General features: G+C 32.0%; 1 protein-coding gene across 1 annotated transcript in view; it reads left to right on the top strand.

Moving 5' to 3' along the window:
* The window catches only part of LOC114335054 (uncharacterized), a 418,463-nt gene extending 411,656 nt beyond the window's left edge, over positions 1 to 6,807 (top strand). Inside the window, exon 4 of the mRNA XM_050650439.1 lies at positions 6,579 to 6,807. Coding sequence (XP_050506396.1) covers positions 6,579 to 6,807 — 229 coding nt within the window. The remainder of the gene's footprint in view (positions 1 to 6,578) is intronic.
* The last annotated feature ends 17,361 nt before the right edge of the window (positions 6,808 to 24,168 follow it).

Below are 24,168 nucleotides of genomic sequence, written 5' to 3'. Positions count from 1 at the left end.
GTTGGGAAATTTAGCGATAAAAAGCTATAAATTGACATTCTATTTATTGTTTCCCACCTTTAGACTTATCGGACGAGTTTGGCAACTGCCACTGTGACAGTGACAGTTTTAGTTGACATACTCATCTGGTACGTCTAAAGGTGGGAAACAATAAATATAATGTAAATTTATAGGTTTTTATCGCTAAATTACCCACCTCTACTAGTTTTATTTCTGTTGATGTCACAACTTAATATTATGTTTTCCATCATATTAAGCCATTATTAATTTCCATTAGAGCGCTCATCACTGTATACAGTTTAATGTATACAGTGATGAGCACGCCAATAACCAGCAAAATAACGCAAAAGATGGAAAAAATTATACATTCTGAAATAAAAAAAAAATGAAACTAGTAGAGGTGGAAATTATCGATATATAATTTCCATAAATTAACATTACATTACATAGCCGGTTCTTAGTGCACTCGTCACTGTATAATAACCCAAATATGTACTTACAAGAGCTTAACAATATTTAATAATGGTGTTATTTATAATCTGCGGAAAATATCATCATTCCTTACACAGGAAAAACTAATGCCAAGTGATCAAAACACCACTTAAGAGCTATCCGAATTATACCCAATTATGTATTTATCTTCAGAAATTAGTCTCCAAAACTGTGTACGAAAAAATCCTACAAAATAATGAAATATTTTACTGTCTATTAAACAAGGGCATTCAGAACAAAAAACACTGGAAAAATGGATTTTATAATATAGCACGTACCGAAATAGTTATTTTCCTAACTAGTGCGGAAAGTGATACTTTCACGCACGAGACTGCCCTTGGCCCGAACGACGCGATAGCGGAGGTCGGGCAAGCAGTCGAGTGCGGGGAAGACACTTTCCGCATGAGTTAGGAACAATATTTTTTCTAGGGCCGTACGTTTGGAAAAAACCACAAAAAATAGAGTTATATCAATTTTTATTTAGAAGTGAAAATACACAAATTAATTCTTTGACAAGGTTGTCAAGACCAAACTTTCAATATAAAGGTTTACCACGATGACGATATTGGTTTCTATGACGACGATTCAAAGCCATTGTAATTGTCTACGGATCTGACTTTTAAATATGATGTCAAATATTTATTTTCCTAACTGATGCGGAAAGTGATACTTTCACGCAAGAGACTGCCGTTGACTCGAACGACGCTATAGCGGAGTTCGGGCAAGCAGTCGAGTGCGGGGAAAACACTTTCCGCATGAGTTAGGAACAATATTTTTTCTAGGGCCGTACGTTTGGAAAAAAAGCCACAAAATAGTTATATCAATTTTTATTTAGAAGTGAAAATACACAAATTAATTCTTTGGAAAGGTTGTCAAAACCAAACTTTCAATATAATGGGTTACCACGACAACGATATTGGTTTCCATGACGACGATTCAAAACCATTTTAATTTTCTACTGATCTGACTTTTAAATATTATGTCAAAATAATTTTATTTCATCGAATTATCGCGCTAATTTCATTAAAACATGAACAAAATAAGACAAATTTGAAACAAATTACTAAATAATATCTGAATATTAGTTTATTGCATGTATTATAATATATTACAATGCCATATTACAAGGTATTTTACTTTCCCGCACGCTGTGCGGGAAAATTACTTTCACGCACACCGTGCGGGAAAGTGCAACTTTCGGAAACGAAATGCGTGCGTGAAAGTAGTTCTTTTAGCACGGCCATAGAAAAAGCAACTTTTTGCATCAATTGCATCCAAAAGTGCATAAACTCATTAAAATCAGTAATATTAAGGGCCAGATTTTGTTACTCGGAGGTTTTTGAGGTCACCGAACATCAATGCGCCAACACAACACCTCCGAAGGGCCTGGTGCCGAGGGGCATTGCTAAGGTACGTCATCTGGAGATTAGAGAGTTTTCGGCACTAATAGATGCAAACAGATTACTCTGGAGTTTTTGGGGTCGGTGTACATAAATACGCCATGATCATCTGATCATCTCCTGATCATCTGGTGCCCAGGGTCACTGCTAACAATCGTCACCTTCTGGAGTTTTGAGGTTTTTGACACTAAATTGATGAATTTATGAAGGACTATTCTATTACTCGGGGGATTTTTGGAGTCACTCAACACAATTATGTCGTCAGAACCTTCCCACAGAGCACCAGGTGCCCGGTGTCACTACAGAGGCACGTCACCTTCTGGAGATTTGAGAGTTTTGACACTAAATTGATGCAAACAGATTACTTGGTGGTTTTTACACTATCAGAAATGACCTTCGGAGTACCTAGAGCACGAGACATGCGTAACAGTCACCCTGGGCACTAGGTGCTCCGGGAGTTGGTTCTGATGTCATATTCGTGTTCAGCAATCCCAAAACCCCGCCGAGTAATCTGTTTCAGCAATTTAGTGCAGAAAACCTTCGAAACTCCAGAAGATGACGTGCCTCTCGAGTAATCCTGGGCACCAGGTGCTCCGGGGGTCGGTTCTGACGAGGTGTTTGTATTCAGCGACTCCAAAAACCTCCAAGTAACCTGTTTGCATCAATTTAGTACCGAATTCCCTAGAAGTTCCAGAAGACGTGCCTTAGCAGTAACCCTGGGCACCAGGTGCTGCAGTGGGTCGGTTTTAATGTCGTATTTATGTTCAACGACCCAAAACAACACCGAACAACAAAATATGGTCCTTAATATTGACTTTTCACCGATTTTGACATGTTTATGCATTTTTGGATGCATTTTATGCACTGTAAATGCAGTTACGCATTTCCTTCCATTTTTTTTATTGTAGACTTTTTTCCTGACGTCATCCCGAACGCAATGCAGCAAAAAGTTACTAGTGCATAGGTGCTATATTTAAAAATTGATTTATTTTTTCCTAAATGCCCTAGTTTTTTCTTAAATATATTTTTAATTTGTAGTCCTTTTTGTTATCGAAACTCATCTGTTAGATTATTATTTCGCCACCGCCTACGAAAAGCATAACTCCGAAAAATGCCGTTATAGTACATTCTTTCACGGTTTTTGCTCTAAATTTTAAAGAACCGCTTGGATTGACATGAAATTTGGCATACATATAGCTTACATGTCAAAGAAAAAAAGTGATATTGTGCCGATGTGTGCTTTTGCCCTGGGGGTGACTTTCACCCCCTCTTGGGGGTGAAAAAATATATGTCCAAAATAAGTCCGGAAATGGGTAAACTGACTAATTTTAAGTAACTTTTGTTCTATAGAGCTTTTTCGTTAAGTCAACACTTTTCGAGTTATTTACGAGTGAATATGTTCATTTTTCAACAAAAAAACCACATTTCTAGACGGTTTTTCGCAAATAACTCAAAAAGTAATTATTTTGTCGAAAAAAACGTTTTTAGCAAAAATATAGCCTATAAAGAAGTAAAAAAAAATGGTGTATGCATTAGGTCTCTTGATCTCGTAGAACCAGAGTTATAGCCAATGAAAAATAGATTCATATTCACCAAATTTCAAATAGAATATTTCGACGTGAAATATCCGAAAAATTAAGCACTTTTTGGGGAAAACCCATTAAAACTTTTTAAAGTCTTTTAAAAAAGCTTTATTATTGTTTTTACAAAAAGTTTCTCGCATTAAATTTAAGCAAGTTACGCTCAAAATAAAGTTGGTCCCTTTTGTTTTGGCAAAAAAAAAATCGGGAAGACCACCTCCTAATTAGTAACTTATATGAAATTAATCGTTACCGCTCCACAAATTATTTTACTTATGTTGTGTTTATATGATCTGTAAGTTTCACCGATTCAAAGTGCTTATTTTTGAAAAAATTTGGTTTCAAAGTAAAATTTTTAAAAATTTTAATTTTGAAAAATATGCTTTTTTTCAAAATAACTTAAAAATTGTTAGAGATACCAAAAATCTCAGAAAACAAAAAAAGTCAGCATTGCTTTTCTGAATATCATGTAATTTTTTGTTTTTCTGTTAGACAAAACTTGATTAAGATTTGGTGTTTCTAAATTTGCATACATTCAGCCCTTTCAATAATAAGGACTTTGAACCGATGAAACTTACAGATCATATAATATAAACAATACATACACAAGTCAAGAAACTTGTGAAATACTAATTAGGGGGTGATTTTCTCGATTTTTTTACCAAAACAAAAAGAGACTAACTTTATTTTGAGCGTAACTTTTGTACTTTTAATGCTAGAAATTTTTTTTATAAAACAAAACTGAAGCTTTTTTTAAACACTTTAAATAAGTTGTAATGAGTTTTCCCCGAAATGTGCTTCGTTTTTGGTTATTTCACGTTAAAGTATTCCATTTGGAATTTGACGAATATGAACCTATTTTTCATTAGCTATAACTCTGCTTCTACTAGGTATAGAGATGAGATATATACACCATTCTTTTAAATTTTTTACAGGCAATATTTACAGGCTAAGAGTGTTTTTTCGACAAAATACTTACTATTTGAGTTATTTGCGAAAAACAAGCGTGGTTATTTTGTTGAAAAAATGAACATATTCACTGCCAAATAACTCGAAAAGTATTGACTTAGTGAAAAAACTCTATAGAACAAAAGTTAGTTAAAATTAGCCAGTGTATCTATTTCCTGACTTACTTTGGACGAATATTTTTTCACACCCAAGAGGGGGTGAAAAGCACCCCCAGGGCAAAAGCACATATCGGAACAATATCACTTTTTTTCTTTGACTTGTTAGCTATGTGTATGCCAAATTTCATGTCAATCCAAGCGGTTTTTTAAAATTTAGAGGTTTTGCAATATTTTACCGTTAAAGGACGGACTATTAAGAGTAGAAATTTCAATGAACGCCGCGAAAAATATTATTTTTTTATTATATTATTTTGAACATTATAATCCCTAATAAAGTGTTGGCGAAAAAAATTATTTTTTGAGGAGAATCAGCAAAAAACATCATTTCTGTTTGTGGGTCCACGAAAATTATAATTACTAAAAAGTTCTCAGAAATAATTGTTTCCGTCGACAGAAACAGAAACAGAAAGGGAAATAATTGTTTTCGTCGGCATTTATTATGAACTAAATCTTTTGGTTATAAATATTTTGGGAGTTATAATCTTCGCGGACACGCATATAAAAAACAATGGTATCACCAACACTTATCAAACAGTTATTTTTTTCACTGGAAATGTATTAAGAATCATATTAATTATAGGTACCATCGATTTGTTTTGGTAGATATCTAACTTAGCTAAGTAGATTTAACTGAATCATTTGTGTCAATTTCCTTAAAATCTACTAAGTATTATGATCTCTGATCTTTATAACTCTATAAATTCTACCAATTGAAAGATAATTCGCTATTTTTAAACGCTTTTATTTAGGTCAATAGTTTGCGTCAAATCTTTAGACGTCAATTTGACTGCCTTTTCTTCAATGCAAATGACTAAAAATTTGTAGACATATGCATTCGCGGGAACAATAACGAATAGTCAAAAAAAATTTTTTTTCATGTTTATTAATTGTTTAAATAAAAAAAAACGATTTAAATGGAAAACGCTTAAATTCTCTTGTTTTTTACAATGTAAAAACTTGAAACTTTTACGGATTGTATAGCTAATGATATGAACAATACATAATTTTACTTTTTACGTTAATTGTTTACGTTATGCTTCATTAATAAACAATAAAGTTTCAAATTTTTTGCCGATTCCGACTACTTGTCATGTTAGTACATCATATGTTTTATACATATTTTAATAAACATGAGGATATATTTTAATGTTTGAAAAGTGTAAGACTAAAAAGTAAAAAATAAAAAAATATGAAAAACAAATTTTTAAGAAACGCTTTTCTTTAGTTACGAGTCACTAAAATTAAAAATATTATAAAAAAATCAACTAAAAAGAAAAAAAATTAAAAAAATTGAAAAATCTAACACATTCGTTAAAGAAAAGCGTGGGGCGAAAACCGTTTATTCGATGAACACGCGCCACGCTTCTCTTTGACGGATGTGTTAGATTTTTTCAATTTTTTTTATTTTTTGCTTTTTAGTTGATTTTTTTTATATTTTTAATTTTAGTCACTCGTAACTAACAAAAAGCGTTTCTTAAAAAATTTTTTTTCATATTTTTTTATTAATCTTGCACACAGACAAAATGTAATATATGTTATTGTATAGGTCATTTTGCTAAAGGTTACCAATAATAAATGATTACAAATTGTAAATTGCCATGAAAGAATATTAGTGTTATCAAAAATTCTATTACTACTTTCAGTCTCAATACAGAAATCCGCATATAAATTAAAAGATTAATAGACAGCTTTACGCTCCAAATTGCTTTTAATATCTTTTACATTCCATAATTTTCAATTTTAGATTCCATAGTCTATCTATGGAATAAAAATAAGCACACATATCCTGATGTTTTTACGTTGGAAATACAGATTTCATTATGTAGGTGTCATGGCTTGTCAATCACCTAGTATAATGTTGCCTAATGTTTTTTGTGCATTGTGTCTTGTGTCTAAATGTTTAGTTATTGTATTTTTGATTTGACGTTTTTTCTGGTGGAATATCAAGATTGATTTTCTATTTTTCTCATATTTGTCAGGTTTCCAAAAAGATCCAAAAGATCAATATTTATTTTGCCGGGTACTAATTGGTGTGGTGACCGAAATCGAGCTCGAAAATATACAGACGTTGGCAGCATGATGCTGACAGACAGATGCTGCAGAAGACACGATTTTTGTAAGATGGACATTCCAGGAATGACAAAGAAATATAACTATTTTAATTATAGGCTATTTACGTTGTCGCATTGTCGATGTGACCGAAGGTAACTAGAATTTTCATTTATTTGAATTAATGTGAATCAAAATTAATGGTATTATTATAAACAAATAAATGTTATGCCAACTAAAATCAGAAACACAGTTTCTATCTCACCAATATGTTTGCTTAATTTTTTAATAATAGCGTAGATTCATCACACTAGCGTAGAAGTCATTTAGAAGAAATGTGTATAATGACAGGCGATTCTGAACAGCATAAGACCTTTTCAGGCGAGTGGAAGAGGGTTTTTTTTGTTTTTTTCCTAAAATTATCTTTTTTGCATGGAACAAAGTATTTTTAGGTTTTCTGAATAATTCCAAACCGAAAAGGTCTTTAGTGACTTTTCTCTTAGGTTAATAGTTTTTGACATATAACCGATTAAAAATTAAAAATTGCGAAATCGGCCATTTTTAATCCTCAAAAACTACGTGAAAAACAAAAAAATTCAATGTTCCCAAGGTAGGTAGATATTCTCTAAACATCGATTGATGAAATCCCGAAAAGTTTTTTGCAATACAATATCGAAAACCCCTTTGTTTTTTAATTGCTAATCAAACGAGCGCGACACTGTAGTTTAATAATATGTAATAATTCAATTTTTTTCCCATATTGCTTGAAAAGGTTCTCTATTAACAAATTTGCATGTTGCCAGGGTCAAAATTTTTTTAAACAACTTTTTTAAATTTGAATATTTTCCGAATATACAGGGTGTAACAGAAATGCATGATAAAAACTGGCTTTTCGAAAAAGTACTAAGAGACAAAAAAGATTTAAAAACATTGTGTTTAACTAATGGTACCACAATAATAATTTAATTGGAACGTGCACAAAAGTTTGGGGGTAGGTTAAAGGGAGCAAAACCTCATAAAATTTTTATAGGGTGTACAAATTTCATTGTTATTTTTTTCAGTTGTTATGTTCCTGTCATAAGAACGCCACATGTTCATTTTTAATAAAAAATCTCTAAGAGTTTTCGATATATCTAAAAAAATCGATTTTCATTTTGTAACTTCAAAGGCTGTAACTTTTTATGTGTACATTTTTGTACTAAGGTAAGTTAGGTTTTAATCGATTTATTTTTTCCTAGAATATGTGATTTAATTTATGACCTGCATCTTTCTTACACCCTGTATATGCGGAAAATTTTAAAGTTTAAAAAAATTGTTTAAAAAATTTTTGACCATGGCAACATGCAAGTATGTTAAAGGGAACCTTTTCAAGCAAGATGGTGAAAAAATTGAATCAGAATATTTTTCCGCACATATATTTACGCATATTACATATACTACAGTGTCGCGCCCGTTTGATTAGCAATTAAAAAACAAAGGGGTTTTCGATATTGTATTGCAAAAAGCTGTTCAGGATATCATCAATCGATATCTAAAAAATATCTACCTACCTTGGCAACATTGAAATTTTCAGTTTTTCACATAGTTTTTGAGGGTTAAAAATGGCCTATTTCGCAATTTTTAAATTTTTAATCGCTTATACATACATATCAAAAACTAATAACCTAAGAGAAAAGTCACTAAAGACCTTTTCTGTTTGGAATTATACAAAAAATCTAAAAAAAAAACTTTGTTCGATGCAAAAAAAATAATTTTAGGGAAAAAACAAAAAGGAACCCTAATCCTTCCCCTCGCCTGGCAAGGTCTTATCCTGTTCAGAATCGCCTGTCATTGTACACATTTCGTCTAAATGACTTACTCAAATACATACTTGAATTTAAACTTTACAGGAGAAAGTTTATTTTACCCCCTAAACTATGCACCTTTCGATCCACCTGGTAGATACACGTGCAGGGCTGATGCCTGCCAGGTCGTGGTTCTTAACCTTGGTGTGCTATGACTTATCACTATACAAATTTCTAGCCTTACATGAAGACCGTTACTCGGAGGATTCACTAGCTCTCCTACTATAATAACTAATATTTTCAGAAGTTTAATAGAGTAATGTTAAAAATTTGATAAATTTAAATACAAAATTGTGGACGTCTGGGTTAATTCATTAACATCATTAACTGCGTAATAACCCTTCGTCTTTCCTGCGTATATTACTGTCTACCATTCTTATCGCTCCTCTGTTACTATTTCCAATTGTCTCATTTTCATTTTCTCTACCTCTCCAACTGCAACTTTTCAACTTTTTAGACATGCATAGGTTTTTTTCTACTTTGTATCACATGTCCTGTTCATCTTAGTCTATCACCCTTTATGTACCTCAATAGGGTACTTCATTTAAAATTAATTTATCAGTAAAATACTCAGACATTCTAGAATTATCAAACTTGTATTTGTTTAATACTTTTATTTAATATCTACATCATTACAGAGTATCAAGTATTAATGATCATCATCATCATCAATGGGGTTACAATTCTTCGTGAGATTAAATTTCGTCCTAGGATCCAGTACCTTTGCCGGAATTTTATGTCAAGCTACTTCCTTTTCGTCTATAATCTATATAATATGTTCCTTCCAGTAAGGCGTTGGTCAAAATTGAGGCAAAGGTAGATTGCCTCTGATATTGTTAGTACGCATATATAATCCATTCTTACGGGTGGGCACGTATTGTGGCGGTTAGTAAAGATTATTTGGGTTGACATTTCTTTGTTTAGTCTTCTTCGCTAACTTTTGTACCAATTTTATTAATAAAGTCCAGCTGATGTTACAGATTATGTGAAGCTTATATGGGATCTTTGTTTACAGTAAAATTAGAAGATTGTAGTATTATTAAAACCTACCATATCGGCTGTGTAGAGTGAGAAACCCAGCATCCCAAGAAGACCTTACAGCCCTTATAGTTAGCAAGGCGAGCTTGTTGTCATAGTGCATTATTAACCGAGGTGTTTCTAGGTTTTTTTTTTAAATTTTTTATATGGTTTTCACATTTAACGCAGTAATGTGGTTTAGTGCATTATACATATCTTACTTTAATCGATATGGCATGCACTAGATGATATATTTTCTTTTCTTTTGAGCCTCTACTGCAATTTTCGTGTGGCAACAATTCGGTTGCTAGGCAACGTGACGCCACTAAAATAAAATTCTATTTTACGTGCTCCCACAGCTGGTATATGCTTTTTCTCATGAGGATCTTTCAGTGCGTCACAGTTTTTCGATTTCTTTCTAACGCATTCAATTGTATGTGACAGAAAAAAACGCACGTCGGTGATTACATTTCGTCGGTGACATTTATAACATTTATTCTAGTTGTCAATAGATGGCGCTATAATCGAAAATAAAATAATTTGCGAATTATATAATATATCTACGAATATAATCTGAACAATTTAAAAGACTATACAAATCAAAGAAAATACCATTTTATAAATGCAATAAACACAATTGATTTGTTTTTATGCCAAATTGCAAATAAAATTTGGCAACTGTCAGATTTAAATAAAATGTCATGTCACTAAAATGTATATTATCACGGACTTACCTTTGTTTCTATCATTTGTGACGCACTGAAAAATGCTCATGAAAAGAAGCATAGTTTTCTTCCTACATTTTATCCTGCAAAGTTATAGATCATATTTTAAAGTTTTTAAAACCATACATAAATATTGGAGGTAGTTTGGGCATGTTATTTGTTCTTTACTCTGTATTTGTCCAAGTTGCTTTACTTGGATTATAGTAAATTGATTGGGGTGGTATTGAGAGTTATCGTGGTTTTGGTGGAGGAGCCAGTTGAATGTTTGATATGGGGATTATTTTACTACGGCCAGTATATTTGGTTTTGTAAATTTTCGAGGCGATAATTTAGTGTATGGTTTTTTTATGGGATGTGGTACATATTTCTGATGTTAAATCATATTGAACCTGCTGCTTACCTGAATTTCTGCTGCTGCTAAAAGTGGCTCCGGTTTTTGGGCACATGAAGGAGTCGGTTTTCTGCAGTGTATTATAAAAACAGAGACCTACTTATCAAGGCAATAAACCATCTTACAGCTTTAGCGATTGATATTGTGTATTTAAACTGCAGTAATGAAGGTCTATCTTCCCAATTGTACTCCTTAAACAATTATATGTATAGGTAACTACAGCAAAACGTAAATAAATAGTATTTAGAACAGCGTACAAATACCATATCCGTTTATAAAATTGTTAGATATTATTTCCATGGAGATATCACTTTTGATAATATCTAATTTAAGTATGGAAATAAATACTATAGGTCTGGATCCCGCGTATGAAAAAAAAGTTGATTAATAGCAAGCTGAAAATTTGTTAATAGCTTAAGGGTGTCTATTTGGATAAACTTTGATATATGGGAACACTGGAACAGGGGCAGTTTTAATTGTGGAACAGGTTAAAAATTTGGAACGGCCAGACCACGAAAACGGTACATTTATTTTGTCCGACAGAACAGACTTAAACTCTCCGAACAGAGATTAATCTCTCATGCAAAAATCAGACTGCTATTTATCACCTGTCATAATTCCTGTCATTCGACAAATTCTACATGTTCCACTCATTAAAACGCCCATTTGGTGATAAATAGCAGTCTGATTTTTGCATGAGAGTTTAATCTCTGTTCGGAGAGTTTAAGTCTGTTCTGTCGGACAAAATACATGTGCCGTTTTCTTGGTCTGACCGTTCCAAATTTTTAACCTGTTCCACAATTAAAACTTCCCCTGTTCCAGTGTTCCCATATATCAAAGTTTGTCCGACTAGACACCCTTAAGCTATTGCCAAATTTTCAGCTTGCTATTAATCAACTTTTTTTTCATACGCGGGATCCAGACCTACTACCACTCCCACGGTACAAGTTTCTCTGATAACTAGCCAATATTTAAGGAATTTTGTTAAAAAATATAAGATCATAAGTAAATTCTTTAAGTATAAAATATTCTAGATTAATCAATGATTTATTGGTTTTTCGTTGACACTAATATGATTGGAAGAAACAAATCGGAGCAGATGTAGATACTTAACGGAGATTTTCTACTTAATATGGTCAAATAACGGAAACATCAACTTTACATATGTAAATGCCTTAATTACCACGAAGTAGAAAACCAACTTTGTAGATTTTCCTCATTTCTTGACTTGTTAACAATTATTAGGCTCAGTTTTATCTGATTATCACTGTAGTAAATGCAAATACCACAAAAATATAATAAACACTCATGTTTATGCTGATGCGCTCGTCTCTACTACCGTATTATTTTTTCGATAGATGTAAACGAAAATGTCACACGTGTGACGTTTCTCAGTAATGTAAGAAGACTATTTGATTTTTTTCATTTTAGACCATGTTCTTGGTCGATTTAGTCGACGATTAAAATAACAATAATTGCAGCCAGTTTGTTTGATTAGTTTATTAATTTAATGATAACGATTTTCTGAACAAGTTATTTGTAGCATGTAAAACATGTACAGGGTTATTCACTATATTTTGATCCCCTAAACTGCTTTATTTACAGAATTATAAAAAAATTTAAAATACAAAAGTTATTCGATTTTTAAATTATGATTCTTTGACATAATATTTATCGTACTAGTGACGTCATCCATTTGGGCGTGATGACGTAATCGACTATTTTTTAAATGGGAATAGGGGTCAAGTGCTAGCTCATTTGAAAGGTTATTCAGTTCCTCATTCAGTAATATAAACATTAACATGAATAATTATACAGGGTGTCCTAAAAAAATATTATTTTAATTAATTGACACGAAATGGAGAATATATATGTAATTTATTTAATTCAAAATACATTCTACTGCTGTCAGAAAACAGAAATAAATGTTTATTGAACAAAAAACATTACTTTTCACTTAAATTCAATGTTCAAGCTGCCACCCATCTGCCTATTGGTAGTTTGAACATTGAATTTAAGCAAAAATGAATGTTTATTTATGCAATAAACTTTTAGTTCTATTTTCTAACAGCAGTTAAATGTATTTTAAATTAAATAAATTACATCCATTCTTCTTTTTGTGTCAATTAATTTAATTCAAAAATATTTTTTTTGACACCCTATATAAATAATTATCTTAATGTTTATATTACTGAATAGATAATTAAATTGCCTTTCAAATGAGCTAGCACACGACCCCTATTCTCATTAAAAAAAAATAGTCGATTACGTCATCACGCCTAGATGGATGACGTCACTAGTACGATATATATGTCAAAAAATCCTAATTAAAAAATCGAATAACTTTTGTATTTTATATTTTTTTCTAATTCTGTAAATAAAGCAGTTTACAGGGGGGTCAAAATATAGTGAATAACCCTGTACTGTTATCATTTATACTATTAGCATTATGATTTTAAGAAATACGTACAATAATAGATGGTTAATAAGAATAATGTGTGAAATATGTTTTGGTGAATAATTGTATCTCTAGGCAATATAATTTTCTTCCAATAGGTATGACATCAACGTTTCTGCTAAAATAAAATTAAATAAACGTAAATAAAATTAAAGATAATTTTTTTTATCTGATTCTGGCCTTGGTTTAGAACTAGAACCTTTAGCCACGTAATTGTATAACTTATCACTAACTCAGGTGTAATATGTAGTGTGTGTGTTGAGTAAGTGTCTTGTTACTTTGCAAAGTCGACGTCATTAAGTATCCGAACGTCTTAAAGATAAATTAAATAAACATAAATAAAATTAAATTAACGCAAATAAAATTAAATATACTTAAATAAAATACAATAAAATTATTATATCAGATTAAATAAAATTAAATAAAATCTAATAGAGTCGTATCGAATCGAATCGAATCGAATCGAATCGAATCCAATCGAATCGAATCAAATAAAATCAAATCAAATCAAATCAAATCAAATCTAATCGAATTGAATCGAATCAAATCAAATCTAGTCGAATCAAACGAATCGATTTCATTTACAAGTAATTTTATTAACATACAGTTACGATCACTGAATAGTTTACACCTTAATTTGTATATTGTAATACTGTAAAATTGCAGTGTCGTACGGATTTGATAAATGTCACAGTCAAAAAATTTCAACAAGTCAATGCTTGTCAAAAATTTCGCGAGTGTTTTAAACCATACTTCCTTGTTTTCATTATTAAGACCATAATCCATTATATTTAAAAAAAAACTTCTTTCTATACTTTCCATTTTGTTAAACTTTGTATAATATATTTATATTATTTTTATTTTTTAATTTTAAATAACCTATTCTACGTACACCACTGGTAACGTCACTTTGACGTAAAAGGTACGTTTAAACGAGGTAATAATTTAAAAAAACGGCTCCTAGATACGTAAGCATGTAAACTATTCAATGAGCTTAACTGTACATAAATATTATATTAATAACGCACTATAAGAAGTATTCACTTCTGTCGTCTTTCCCCAAGTGCCACGCTCTTTTTTATTTCACATTTATTTTCTTGTAATTTATACTGTATTTATATCGCCTTCTGGAAACGATACCGGGACAACTAAAAAAAAACGTGTTTCGAGAAAATCGAGTTGCAAGTTTTTGTCATTTTGCACAGCTATTTTATGCTTTGAGTTATATTCGTTTTTAACTAAAACTATGTTCTTTGTTTCAGTTGATATCAAAGATTGTTTTTCAGTTCATTTTGGCAATCTTTTGGTACCACTGGAGTTAATAATTTATTAGCAATCAATTGAAAAATTTTTGAATTGTCCCAGTATTGTTGGAAGAATCATTTCATTATTGTGAATATTTTTGTGATCATTGTGGCATGCACACTGAGACAATTCAAAAGGTTCACGACGGAGTTTAGCCGTTGATTGAGGTATTGGGAGCCCAATACCTCAATCAACGGTTTAGCGTTAGCCCACTACTCGCGCCGCGTTTACCTCCTACCACTCTGAATGTAACAGTAACAGTGAACCTTGCGCCCTCACTCGGAGAGTATTACACTTAAAAATGTCCCAGTCATCGCGGATTATAGAGCTTAAAATCCTCTATACTCTATATATTAGTGTAGACATTTCAAAAACGACCAGTTTTGAGTTGCCCCAATATCGTTGCCGGAAGGCGATATGTACGACTGATATATAAGAACTCATTTCACTCATAACACTCTTCTGTAATATTTTTATTTGAAACTACACACACCCAAACTTATATCGAATCACCATGTATTTCAAAGCATTATTTATTTCTTTTGAAAAAACCTGTTATGGTTGCGAAGAATAAAGGTTTTCATTGAAAATAAACAAATCGGTAAGACAATCAGATAGTACAGCTTGGTACGGTATAGGTTATTTGATTGATTTGCAAATTGAACGAAAATAAATAAACTAACTTTTGCGTCCAAAAACGAAAATATGCCTGATGTGGGGTTATAGAACTTACAACGGGGAAAGATTATTAGTCTTGTGGAGCAAGTAACGTTCTCAGAGGGACATAGCTGTAGAGCTAGGCGTAACACAGGGGGTTCTGTTCAAAACTTATGCTGGGTAACAGGACCTAGGAAAGCTCAAAAATAAAGCAAGGGGAAGTCGTCAAAAGTAATAACAGCTCGCCACGATCGTCTAATTGTCCAATCAGCTGGAAGACATCCAACCATTTCTCACCTGCAGCTCCAAAGGCAGCTTTTGAAAGCTACAGGTATAACTGCTTCAGTTGAAACAATAAGAAGAAGAGCTTGTGCCAAGAAGTATACAGCAGGAGACAGTTATGGGTTCCCCAGTTATCCAGGCAGCACAAGATTGATCGCCTAAATTGGTGTCTTCATTACCAAAACTGGAACATTGGGAATTGAAAAAATGTGCAATTTTCAGAAAAAGTCAGGATTTGTGTAAAATCAGAAGACCCACGAAATCGTGTACTTATAGGTCAAAAGAGACAACCAAGATTCAAGAGGAAGTGTAATGTTCTGGAGAGGAATTGTGATCCGTAAGAAAACTCCTTTAATTTTCATCCAATCAACTTTTACTGCTCACAGGTATGTTGATAACCTGTAGTTAGGTTCTGGAGAGGTGCAACAGGAGAAAATTTAATTTTCATGCATGATAATGGACCTCCACATACCATTAGAGTGACTAGAGACATCATTGAAGCATAAGGTACCCCTTGTTTGGAGTGGTCTGCTTGCTCACCCGAGCTTAGCCCTCTAGAGTATTTGTGGGATATACTTAAAAAAAATTAGAGCTCGCCGGGATAACCCACAAAACACCGCACGGCTAGTACAAGCTGCTCTTTAAGAATGGAGCAGCCTACCACAACAAAATGTTGATAATTTGATTAGTAGCGTGCCCATGCAAACTTGCATAAGGACTAGAGGTGATAACACTGACTACAAAAAAAAACAAAAAAAAAATAAATAAAAACAATTAAGCATTATTCGTTTTACATTGAAATTTTTTATGCTATTGACTTAAAACAACTAGTGTCAATTTGAATGTTAATACTGTATTGTTTTATTCGTTACGTATTTGTTATTAAATTGCTTTAAAATAAATATCGTCTGACTTCAGGTGTTCGTTTTTTTTAAATTCGCACGAAATAATAAGAAATATCAGATTTCCATATAAGTTTGGTTGTGTGTATATACAGGGTGTAACGAAAATACAGGTCATAAATTTAATCACATATTCTGGGACCAAAAATAGTTTGATTGAACCTAACTTACCTTTGTACAAATGTGCATATAAAAAAAGTTATAACCTTTTGAAGTTACAAAATGAAAATCGATTTTTTCCAATATATGGAAAACTATTAAAGATTTTTTATTGAAAATGGACATATGGCATTCTTACGGCAGTAGCATCTTAAGAAAAAATTATAGTGAAATTTGGACACCCTATAAAAATTTTATGGGGGTTTAGTTCCTTTAAACCCCCCCCCCCACCCCCAAACTTTTGTGTACGTTCCAATTAAATTATTATTGTAGTACCATAACTTAAACACAATATTTTTAAAACTTTTTTGGCTCAGTACTTTTTCGACAAGCCAGTTTTTATCGAGATATTTTGAATATTTGTCAAATCCACCACATATTTGTATATGGTTAAGTACGATTATGGAGACTTGGTAATAATATGAAAATTTATGTATAGTCTGTTCGCTAAACTCAGACGCAACTTTCTAGATATTTTAGTCGGTAATTTTGCCAATTCTAGTAAAATTGGCAAAAAATAATTACTAAGTAGTTAATAATCACTAAATAGTTAGTAATTTTGCCAATTTTTGCAAAATTGGCAAAAAACAAAAAAAATATCGACTAAAATATCTAGCCAGTTGCGTCTGAGTTTAGCGAACCGACTATATGATTTACATTTTTAGGTATATTTTGAACCATATTAAAAAAGAAGCCATATCTCGATAAAAGGTGCCTTCTCGAAAAAATACAAAGAGGCAAAAAAGTTTTAAAAACACTGTGTTTAACTAATGGTACCACAGCAATATTTTAATTCGAACGTACACAAACATTTGGGGGTTTAAAAGAACAAAACCCCCATAAAATTTTTATGTAAACATATTCAAAAATAAGCCTCAACCCGATAAAAACTGCCTTATCGAAAAAATACTAAGAGGCAAAAAAGTTTTAAGAATATTAAATTTAACTAATGGTACCACAATAATAATTTAATTGAGACGTACCCAAAAGTTTGGGGGGTTTAAGGGAACAAAACCCCCATAAAATTTTTATGGAGTGCACAAATTTCACTATAATTTTTCTTCAAAATGCTCCTTTCCTAAAAATGCCACATGTCCATTTTAAATTCAAAATCTCTAACAGTTTTCGATATATTCGAAAAAATCGATTTTCATTTTGTAACTTCAAAGGGCTATAACTTTTTTTATGTGCATATTTGTACTAAGGTAAGTTAGGTTCATTCGAACTATTTTTGGTCCCAGAATATGTGATTTAATTTATGACCTGTATTTTTGTTACACCCTGTATATTTTGGTTGAAAGACTGATAAATTTTGAACACACTTGAATGAATCAAGGAAGTAAAAAAAATAGTATGTCAAAGTGTGTAAAATGTATTTATTTCTTTAGCTAAGTGCTTTCGACAGAATTGTCATCATCGGAGCTAATGGTCAATAGAAGGTTTTGTACATGAACGTCTTAATAGTACCTGGTTCGCCTGTATTACAATTTTTTATTGAATCATGTACATATTTATATGCTACGGGCAATAACGTAAATCCGGCCAATAACGTTAATAACCGGCCAATATCGACAATGGCCTGTTGAATTAGTCATTGTCGACAATGGCCGGATATTAACGTTATTGTCCATAGAAACTGGACATTGATGATAATTTTAAATTCTTGATAACGTTTCCATCATTGTCCAGTCATTGTCAACAATGCCCGTTGTTAATCGGTCAATGTTGAAATTTAGACTAATAGATAGGTAATGTTTATTATTTGCTTCATTTCTGTGCTCTTGCTGAAATTACTCGTAGTAAATTTATGTAAAAAGTATTACAAAATGCCATGGTTCACTATATTGTCAAAATAAAAATGATTAGCCTTCAAAAGCTATCGTATAAAAAAAGTAATAGGACAACATATCTAATTTTATTTATTTTATCAACATTGGCCATTTGCCTTTGGCCACTGTCGTTATTGACCGGTTATTGATGAAAACTCTAACTTTAGGTTATTTTTTTTACAACATTGGCCAATAGCTAAGTTTATTGCCGTTAATGGCCGGAGTTTGTCGTTAATACCCAGGGGAAATGGATATTCACGACAATGCCGGTCTTTAACGTCAATGGCCAATTTACATCATTGTCCGTAACATATACACTATAATTGTATTCTTTATAACCCTCAACAGAAAAGAAAAACAGGAAAAAAGGCCATGAAAACGTTACAGACTCATTAAAACTTTTTCTATGGCGTGGGTGTATGACCCAACCATCTTGGCCGAAGAGAAACAGCTCACTAAATTTTTACTCATTATTCTTCTATTTATAAAAAAAAATAAAAGAAATCTGACCCAGCAGTGATAAAAGGCTCTATGCTGATGGTAATAATAGACAAGATAAATAGGGTATACACGGTCATACCCGCTTATTAGAATACCGGTTATAGGAATATCCCGGTTAAGGAATAGAAATTTGAGGTCCCGAAACATTTCTACTAGCCACAAATGATCGGTTTTTAGAATATCCTGGTTATAGAAATGCTTTTGCTTGGTACAAAGGCTATTACAGTAAGCGGGTTCGACTGTATTATAATAGGAATTGTTCAGTTCTTCTAGTTACACCTATAATGTATCAGTTCTCATATTAGTAATAAAATGTGGTAATTTAATATTATTGACACCTATAACACTATAATTAAGGTTATCTTAAGATTTAATACGTGGAACTAATATATAAAGTTGCGTGTTTAGTATTTTGTTGAATAATAATGAATAAAAAGCCACATTATATATCCTTAGCAGTGTGTTAATTTGGATCATATGGCTATTAAAATACATTTGCATGACGTTTTAACGCATGACTTTAAGAATGAAAGATTAAAAAAATTAAAAGCAGAACAAGGTATACATATGCATATTATGTATGCATATCTCAAACATTTATTTTTATTTCTCTCAAATTAGGTCGAAACGTAATGTTGACGATATTTTCCGAGTACCAGGAACCAAATGGTGCGGCAAAGGATATTCCGCCGATAAGTATACACGTCTTGGAGGATTCTCCAGGACGGATCGGTGCTGTCGTAAACATGACCTCAGGTGCCCGTTCTGGATCAACGGATTCGAGACCAAGTACGGGCTGTTTAATTGGAGGATAAATACCCTTATGCACTGCAACTGTGACGAACGGTTTGTTAATTTTTTTTTGTATGCTTTCACTTATAGCCTATTTAATAGGGAACTTGCACATTTTTTTTTATTACAGAATAATGTTCAGTTTTGTTTAAAAATGAGATTTCCAAAATTTCACGCTTCAAAAACTCGTAATAACTTACAAATACAAATTTAAAGTCTTTTGCGGTATAAAATAGTTCAAACGACCCGTGACGTCAGATAGTTTTATTACAGAGTTTTGATTATTGTTATGTTTAGGTATATTCTTCTTCTCGTTCTTTAGTTTATTGGCCTCCACCTACTTGGGTATTTGGCCAGCTCATCGGCGCGGAATAAGGAAAAAATATTTATATTCTGCTGATACCGGAGGGACCGCAGACGTTCGGATACAATTAGCGTCTCTTTGCAAAGACAATGACGTCGACTTTGCAAAGTAACAATACACTTACTCAACACACCCACTACACATTACACCTGAGTTAGTGATAAGTTATACAATTACGTGGCTAAAGGTTCGAGTTCTAAACCAAGGCCAGAATCAGAAAAAAAAATATTCTGCTGACATTATTTATGGTATGTCATTGTAATAATATATACCAGTTTGTTGAGTTTGGATTTTGATACAGTTTTTGATGGACAATGAAATTGGACGACAGAAAAAGGATTGACGCCTTTGAAATGTGGTGCTGGAGAAGAATGCTTCGGATCTCATGGACGGAACACAGAACAAATCACTCAATCCTCCAAGAGCTTAATATTCAGACTCGACTTTCCTCTACTTGCCTCTCCACCGTCTTAAAATTTTTCGGCCATATTGCAAGAAGAAGTGATGATAATCTTGAGAGACTTATAATTTCGGGAAACGTTTAAGGACGCAGAAGTAGAGGTCGCTCACCTACTCGATGGACGGATCAAGTACAGAAAGCCAGTGGAAAAACATTCTCTGAATCCATGAGGGAAGCTCAGGACAGAAGCCGATGGAAGGAGATAGTTGCTCGTATTATAGGGAATCACGACACTCAGCAATGAGGAAACGACTGAGGAGGCGACAGTTTTTGAAGGAAAGGAAAGAAGGTTTACTATGGAAAATAAAATCATTTTGTAAAAGTACAAGTTTTCTATGAATAGTTCAAACGATCAAAAACACTTGTGACGTCACATAACTGTATTTTCTACTGACGTTTACATATTTAATGTCTAATTTAAAATCCATAAGGAAAAATTTTCCTGTAGCTAGCTGTATACCAATAATTACAAAAATTGAAGAAAAAGATCTTCTGTGTAAAAGGTATATTAGTTTGAAAACCCCAATAAAGGGCTACATTAAAATAAATAACGTTTTCGCTCTAAAGAGAGCATCATCAGTGTTCTAAGCAAGCTCTACATTCTAAGCCACCAAAAATACATGGGTTAAAACCCTTAAAATGCCGGCCAAAGGTCTTACATTGGCATATTATTTATTAAACCCTGACGATGGGTGAAATTTAAAAGGTATACATCAAGTTACCATATGACTATACCACAAGCATGTGGGTGGTTGAGTTGATTTCTCTGTCTTCACAAAGAGAAAGGTCTTTCACCTTTCATATGGTACATAATGTAAACATATAACCGGATGACGTCACAACGCGTTTTGGGCTGGCTGGTATAATTTGAATTTTTAATCGTCTTTAGGGGCCAAACGAAAGACAAACAAATTTTTTTATCTTTGATATAAGTTTTAAATTATGTTCTGTTGTGATTTATAACATATTTTTCGAATTTAAAATTTTATGCAAGTTCCCTATTAATAGCGTTTGTCTTCAATATAAAGCTGACAGATTATCTAAAGTAGACTAATGTAAAGTTGAGATGCAGAAACAACGTAATATACAGTGTGTCAATTTGAAAAACTACCACCCTCTATAATTTGGTCCCTATAGAAAATCCAAAAATATGCAAACACACGCCACATAATGTGTGGTGGGGGGGGGGGACATTTGTAGACCAGTTTTCAACTACATTACTAGTACGTTCTTTAAAGGTAAATATTGCAAAACCTCTAAATTTTAAAGAACCGCTTGGATTGACATGAAATTTGGCAAACACATAGCTAACAAGTCTAACAAAAAAAAAGTATTATTGTGCCGATGTGTGCTTTTGAAATATATGTTCGAAATAAGTCCGGAAATGAATAAAATGACTAATTGTAAGCAACTTTTGTTCTATAAAGTTTTTTCACCAAGTTAATACTTTTAGAGTTATTTGCGAGTGAATATGTTAATTTTTCTACAAAATAACCACGTTTTCAGACGGCTTTTCGCAAATAACTCAAAAAGTAAGTATTTGGTCAAAAACAATTCTTATCAAAAATATAGCACGTAAAAAAGGAAAAACATGGTGTATATATTAGGTCACTATACGTAGTAGAAGCAGAGTTATAGCTAATGAAAAATAGGTTCATATTCGTCAAATTCCAAATCGAATATTTTAACGTGCCATAACCAAAAAACGAAGCACTTTTTTTGGGTAAAACTCATTTGAACTTTTTTAAAGTGTTTAAAAAATGCTTATTTTTGTTTTTTAAAAAAGTTTTTAGCATCAAAAGTAAACAACTTACGCTCAAAATAAAGTTGGTCCTTTTTTTTGGTAAGAAATCGGGAAAATCACCCCCTAAATCAGCATTTCAAACGAACTTAATTGTTACCACTTCACAAGTTTTTTACTCGCGTATGTATTGATCATATGATCTGTAAGTTTCATCGGTTCAAAGTCATTATTTTTGAAAGAGCTGTAGTTAAAAGAGCTTGAAAAAGTCAGTTATCACGAGTGTATGCAAATTTAGAAACACCGAATCTTAACCACTTTTGTCTTACAGAAAAACAAAAAAAATATACAAAATATTCAGAAAAGTAAAGCCGACTTTTTTATTGTATAAAATTTTTGGTATATCTAACAATTTTTAAGTTATTTTGAAAAAAGCACTTTTTTCAAAATTAAAATGCCTAAAAATTTTATTTTAAAACTAAATTTTTTCAAAAATAAGCACTTTAAATCGATGAAACTTACAGATCATATAAACATAACATAAGCAAAGTAACTTGTGAAGCAGTAACGCTTAATTTCATTTAAGTTGCTAATTTGCGGGTGATCTTCCTGATTTTTTTTTGTCAAAACAAAAGGGACCAACTTGATTTTGAGCGTAACTTGTTTACATTTGATGCTAGAATTTTTTTATAAAACAGAAATAAAGCTTTTTTAAACACTTTGAAAAAGTTGTAATGTGTTTTCCTCAAGAATGCTTCATTATTTGGATATTTCACATTGAATTATTCTATTTGGAATTTTTCGAATATGAACCTATTTTTCATTAGCTATAACTGTGCTTTTGCTAGGCATAGAGACCTAATATATATACCGTTTTTTTTTTCACTTTTATATAGGCTATAGTTTTGCTAAGAATATTTTTTTCGACAAAATGTTTAGGTTTTGAGTTATTTGCGAAAACCCGTCTATAAACGTGGTTATTTTGTTAAAAATTGTACATCTTCACTTGCAAATAACTCGAAAAGTATTAATTTGGTGAAAAAACTCTATAGAACAAAAGTTGCTTAAAATTAGTCAGTTTATCCATTTCGGGACTTATCTTGGACATATATTTTTTCACCCTTGAGATGGGGTGACACCGTACAGATTTTAAGTATCGAGTTCAGAACTCCCAAATTTTTTTGGAGTATTGAACTCCCAATTTAATTTTTTTGGAGTATTGGAGTACTTTACTATTTTGAGTATTTTTGAAGTATTTTTTTGGAATTTAAAAAAATTGTATTAACAATTTTCCGACCGCGGCATCTCCCGGCACCCTGTGGATTTGTTATAAGGACTTCTGTTTGAGTAAGTTTATGCAAAAAAATCAAATCGGAATAATTCTTCTTAAGGGGGGCGACGATACAGCCCCGTAGTACTTTTTTAATTTATTGCAGGTTCTAGATAATCATGTAAAAATGTATTTTATCGCCAACCGTCACTAAAGTCATTCATTATTGTACTCATTTGACGCCATTTGCGGCAGTAAAGTAACACTTTATTGTACTGAAAGAAGAATTTTACTTTACCTGTCGCGATTAATCGAGATTTAATATAAGTGGTAGATGGCAGTAATTGATTATTTATTTATTTGAGTTAAATTACAATTAATTTAATTTAATCATTAAAGATATTGTACAAAATTTACGACATTATTAATTAAATTTATGTCAAAAAGTGAAATTCTGTAGTATTTTGTAATTATATTCATATAAAATAAATAAAAACCTTACCGATTTAGTAATTATTCAATATTGATAACTATCGATTAAAAATCGAAAGAGGCTATCATGCAAAAGTCATCTGTCATCACTGTCATGAAATTTTTATTACGCCTAAAATTTAAAAAAATTCTTAAATTGTAAATTGTAAGTAAGTGTTAAAACCAATATTTAATTGTTGGCGATAAAATTTTGTATGCACTACGTCAGTAAAGACTCTTTATCGAACTCCTCTGTTATTCGCCTCCCTCGCTACACTCGCTGTACTCATAATATCAAACTCGTTCAATAAAGAGTAACGTTTACTGACTTGGTACATAAATAACTATTATA

Source organism: Diabrotica virgifera, chromosome 5, assembly GCF_917563875.1.
Source record: "Diabrotica virgifera virgifera chromosome 5, PGI_DIABVI_V3a".
Taxonomy (NCBI): domain Eukaryota; kingdom Metazoa; phylum Arthropoda; class Insecta; order Coleoptera; family Chrysomelidae; genus Diabrotica; species Diabrotica virgifera.
The sequence above is the reverse complement of the archived record's forward strand: the minus strand, read 5'-3'. Positions and strand labels throughout refer to the sequence as shown.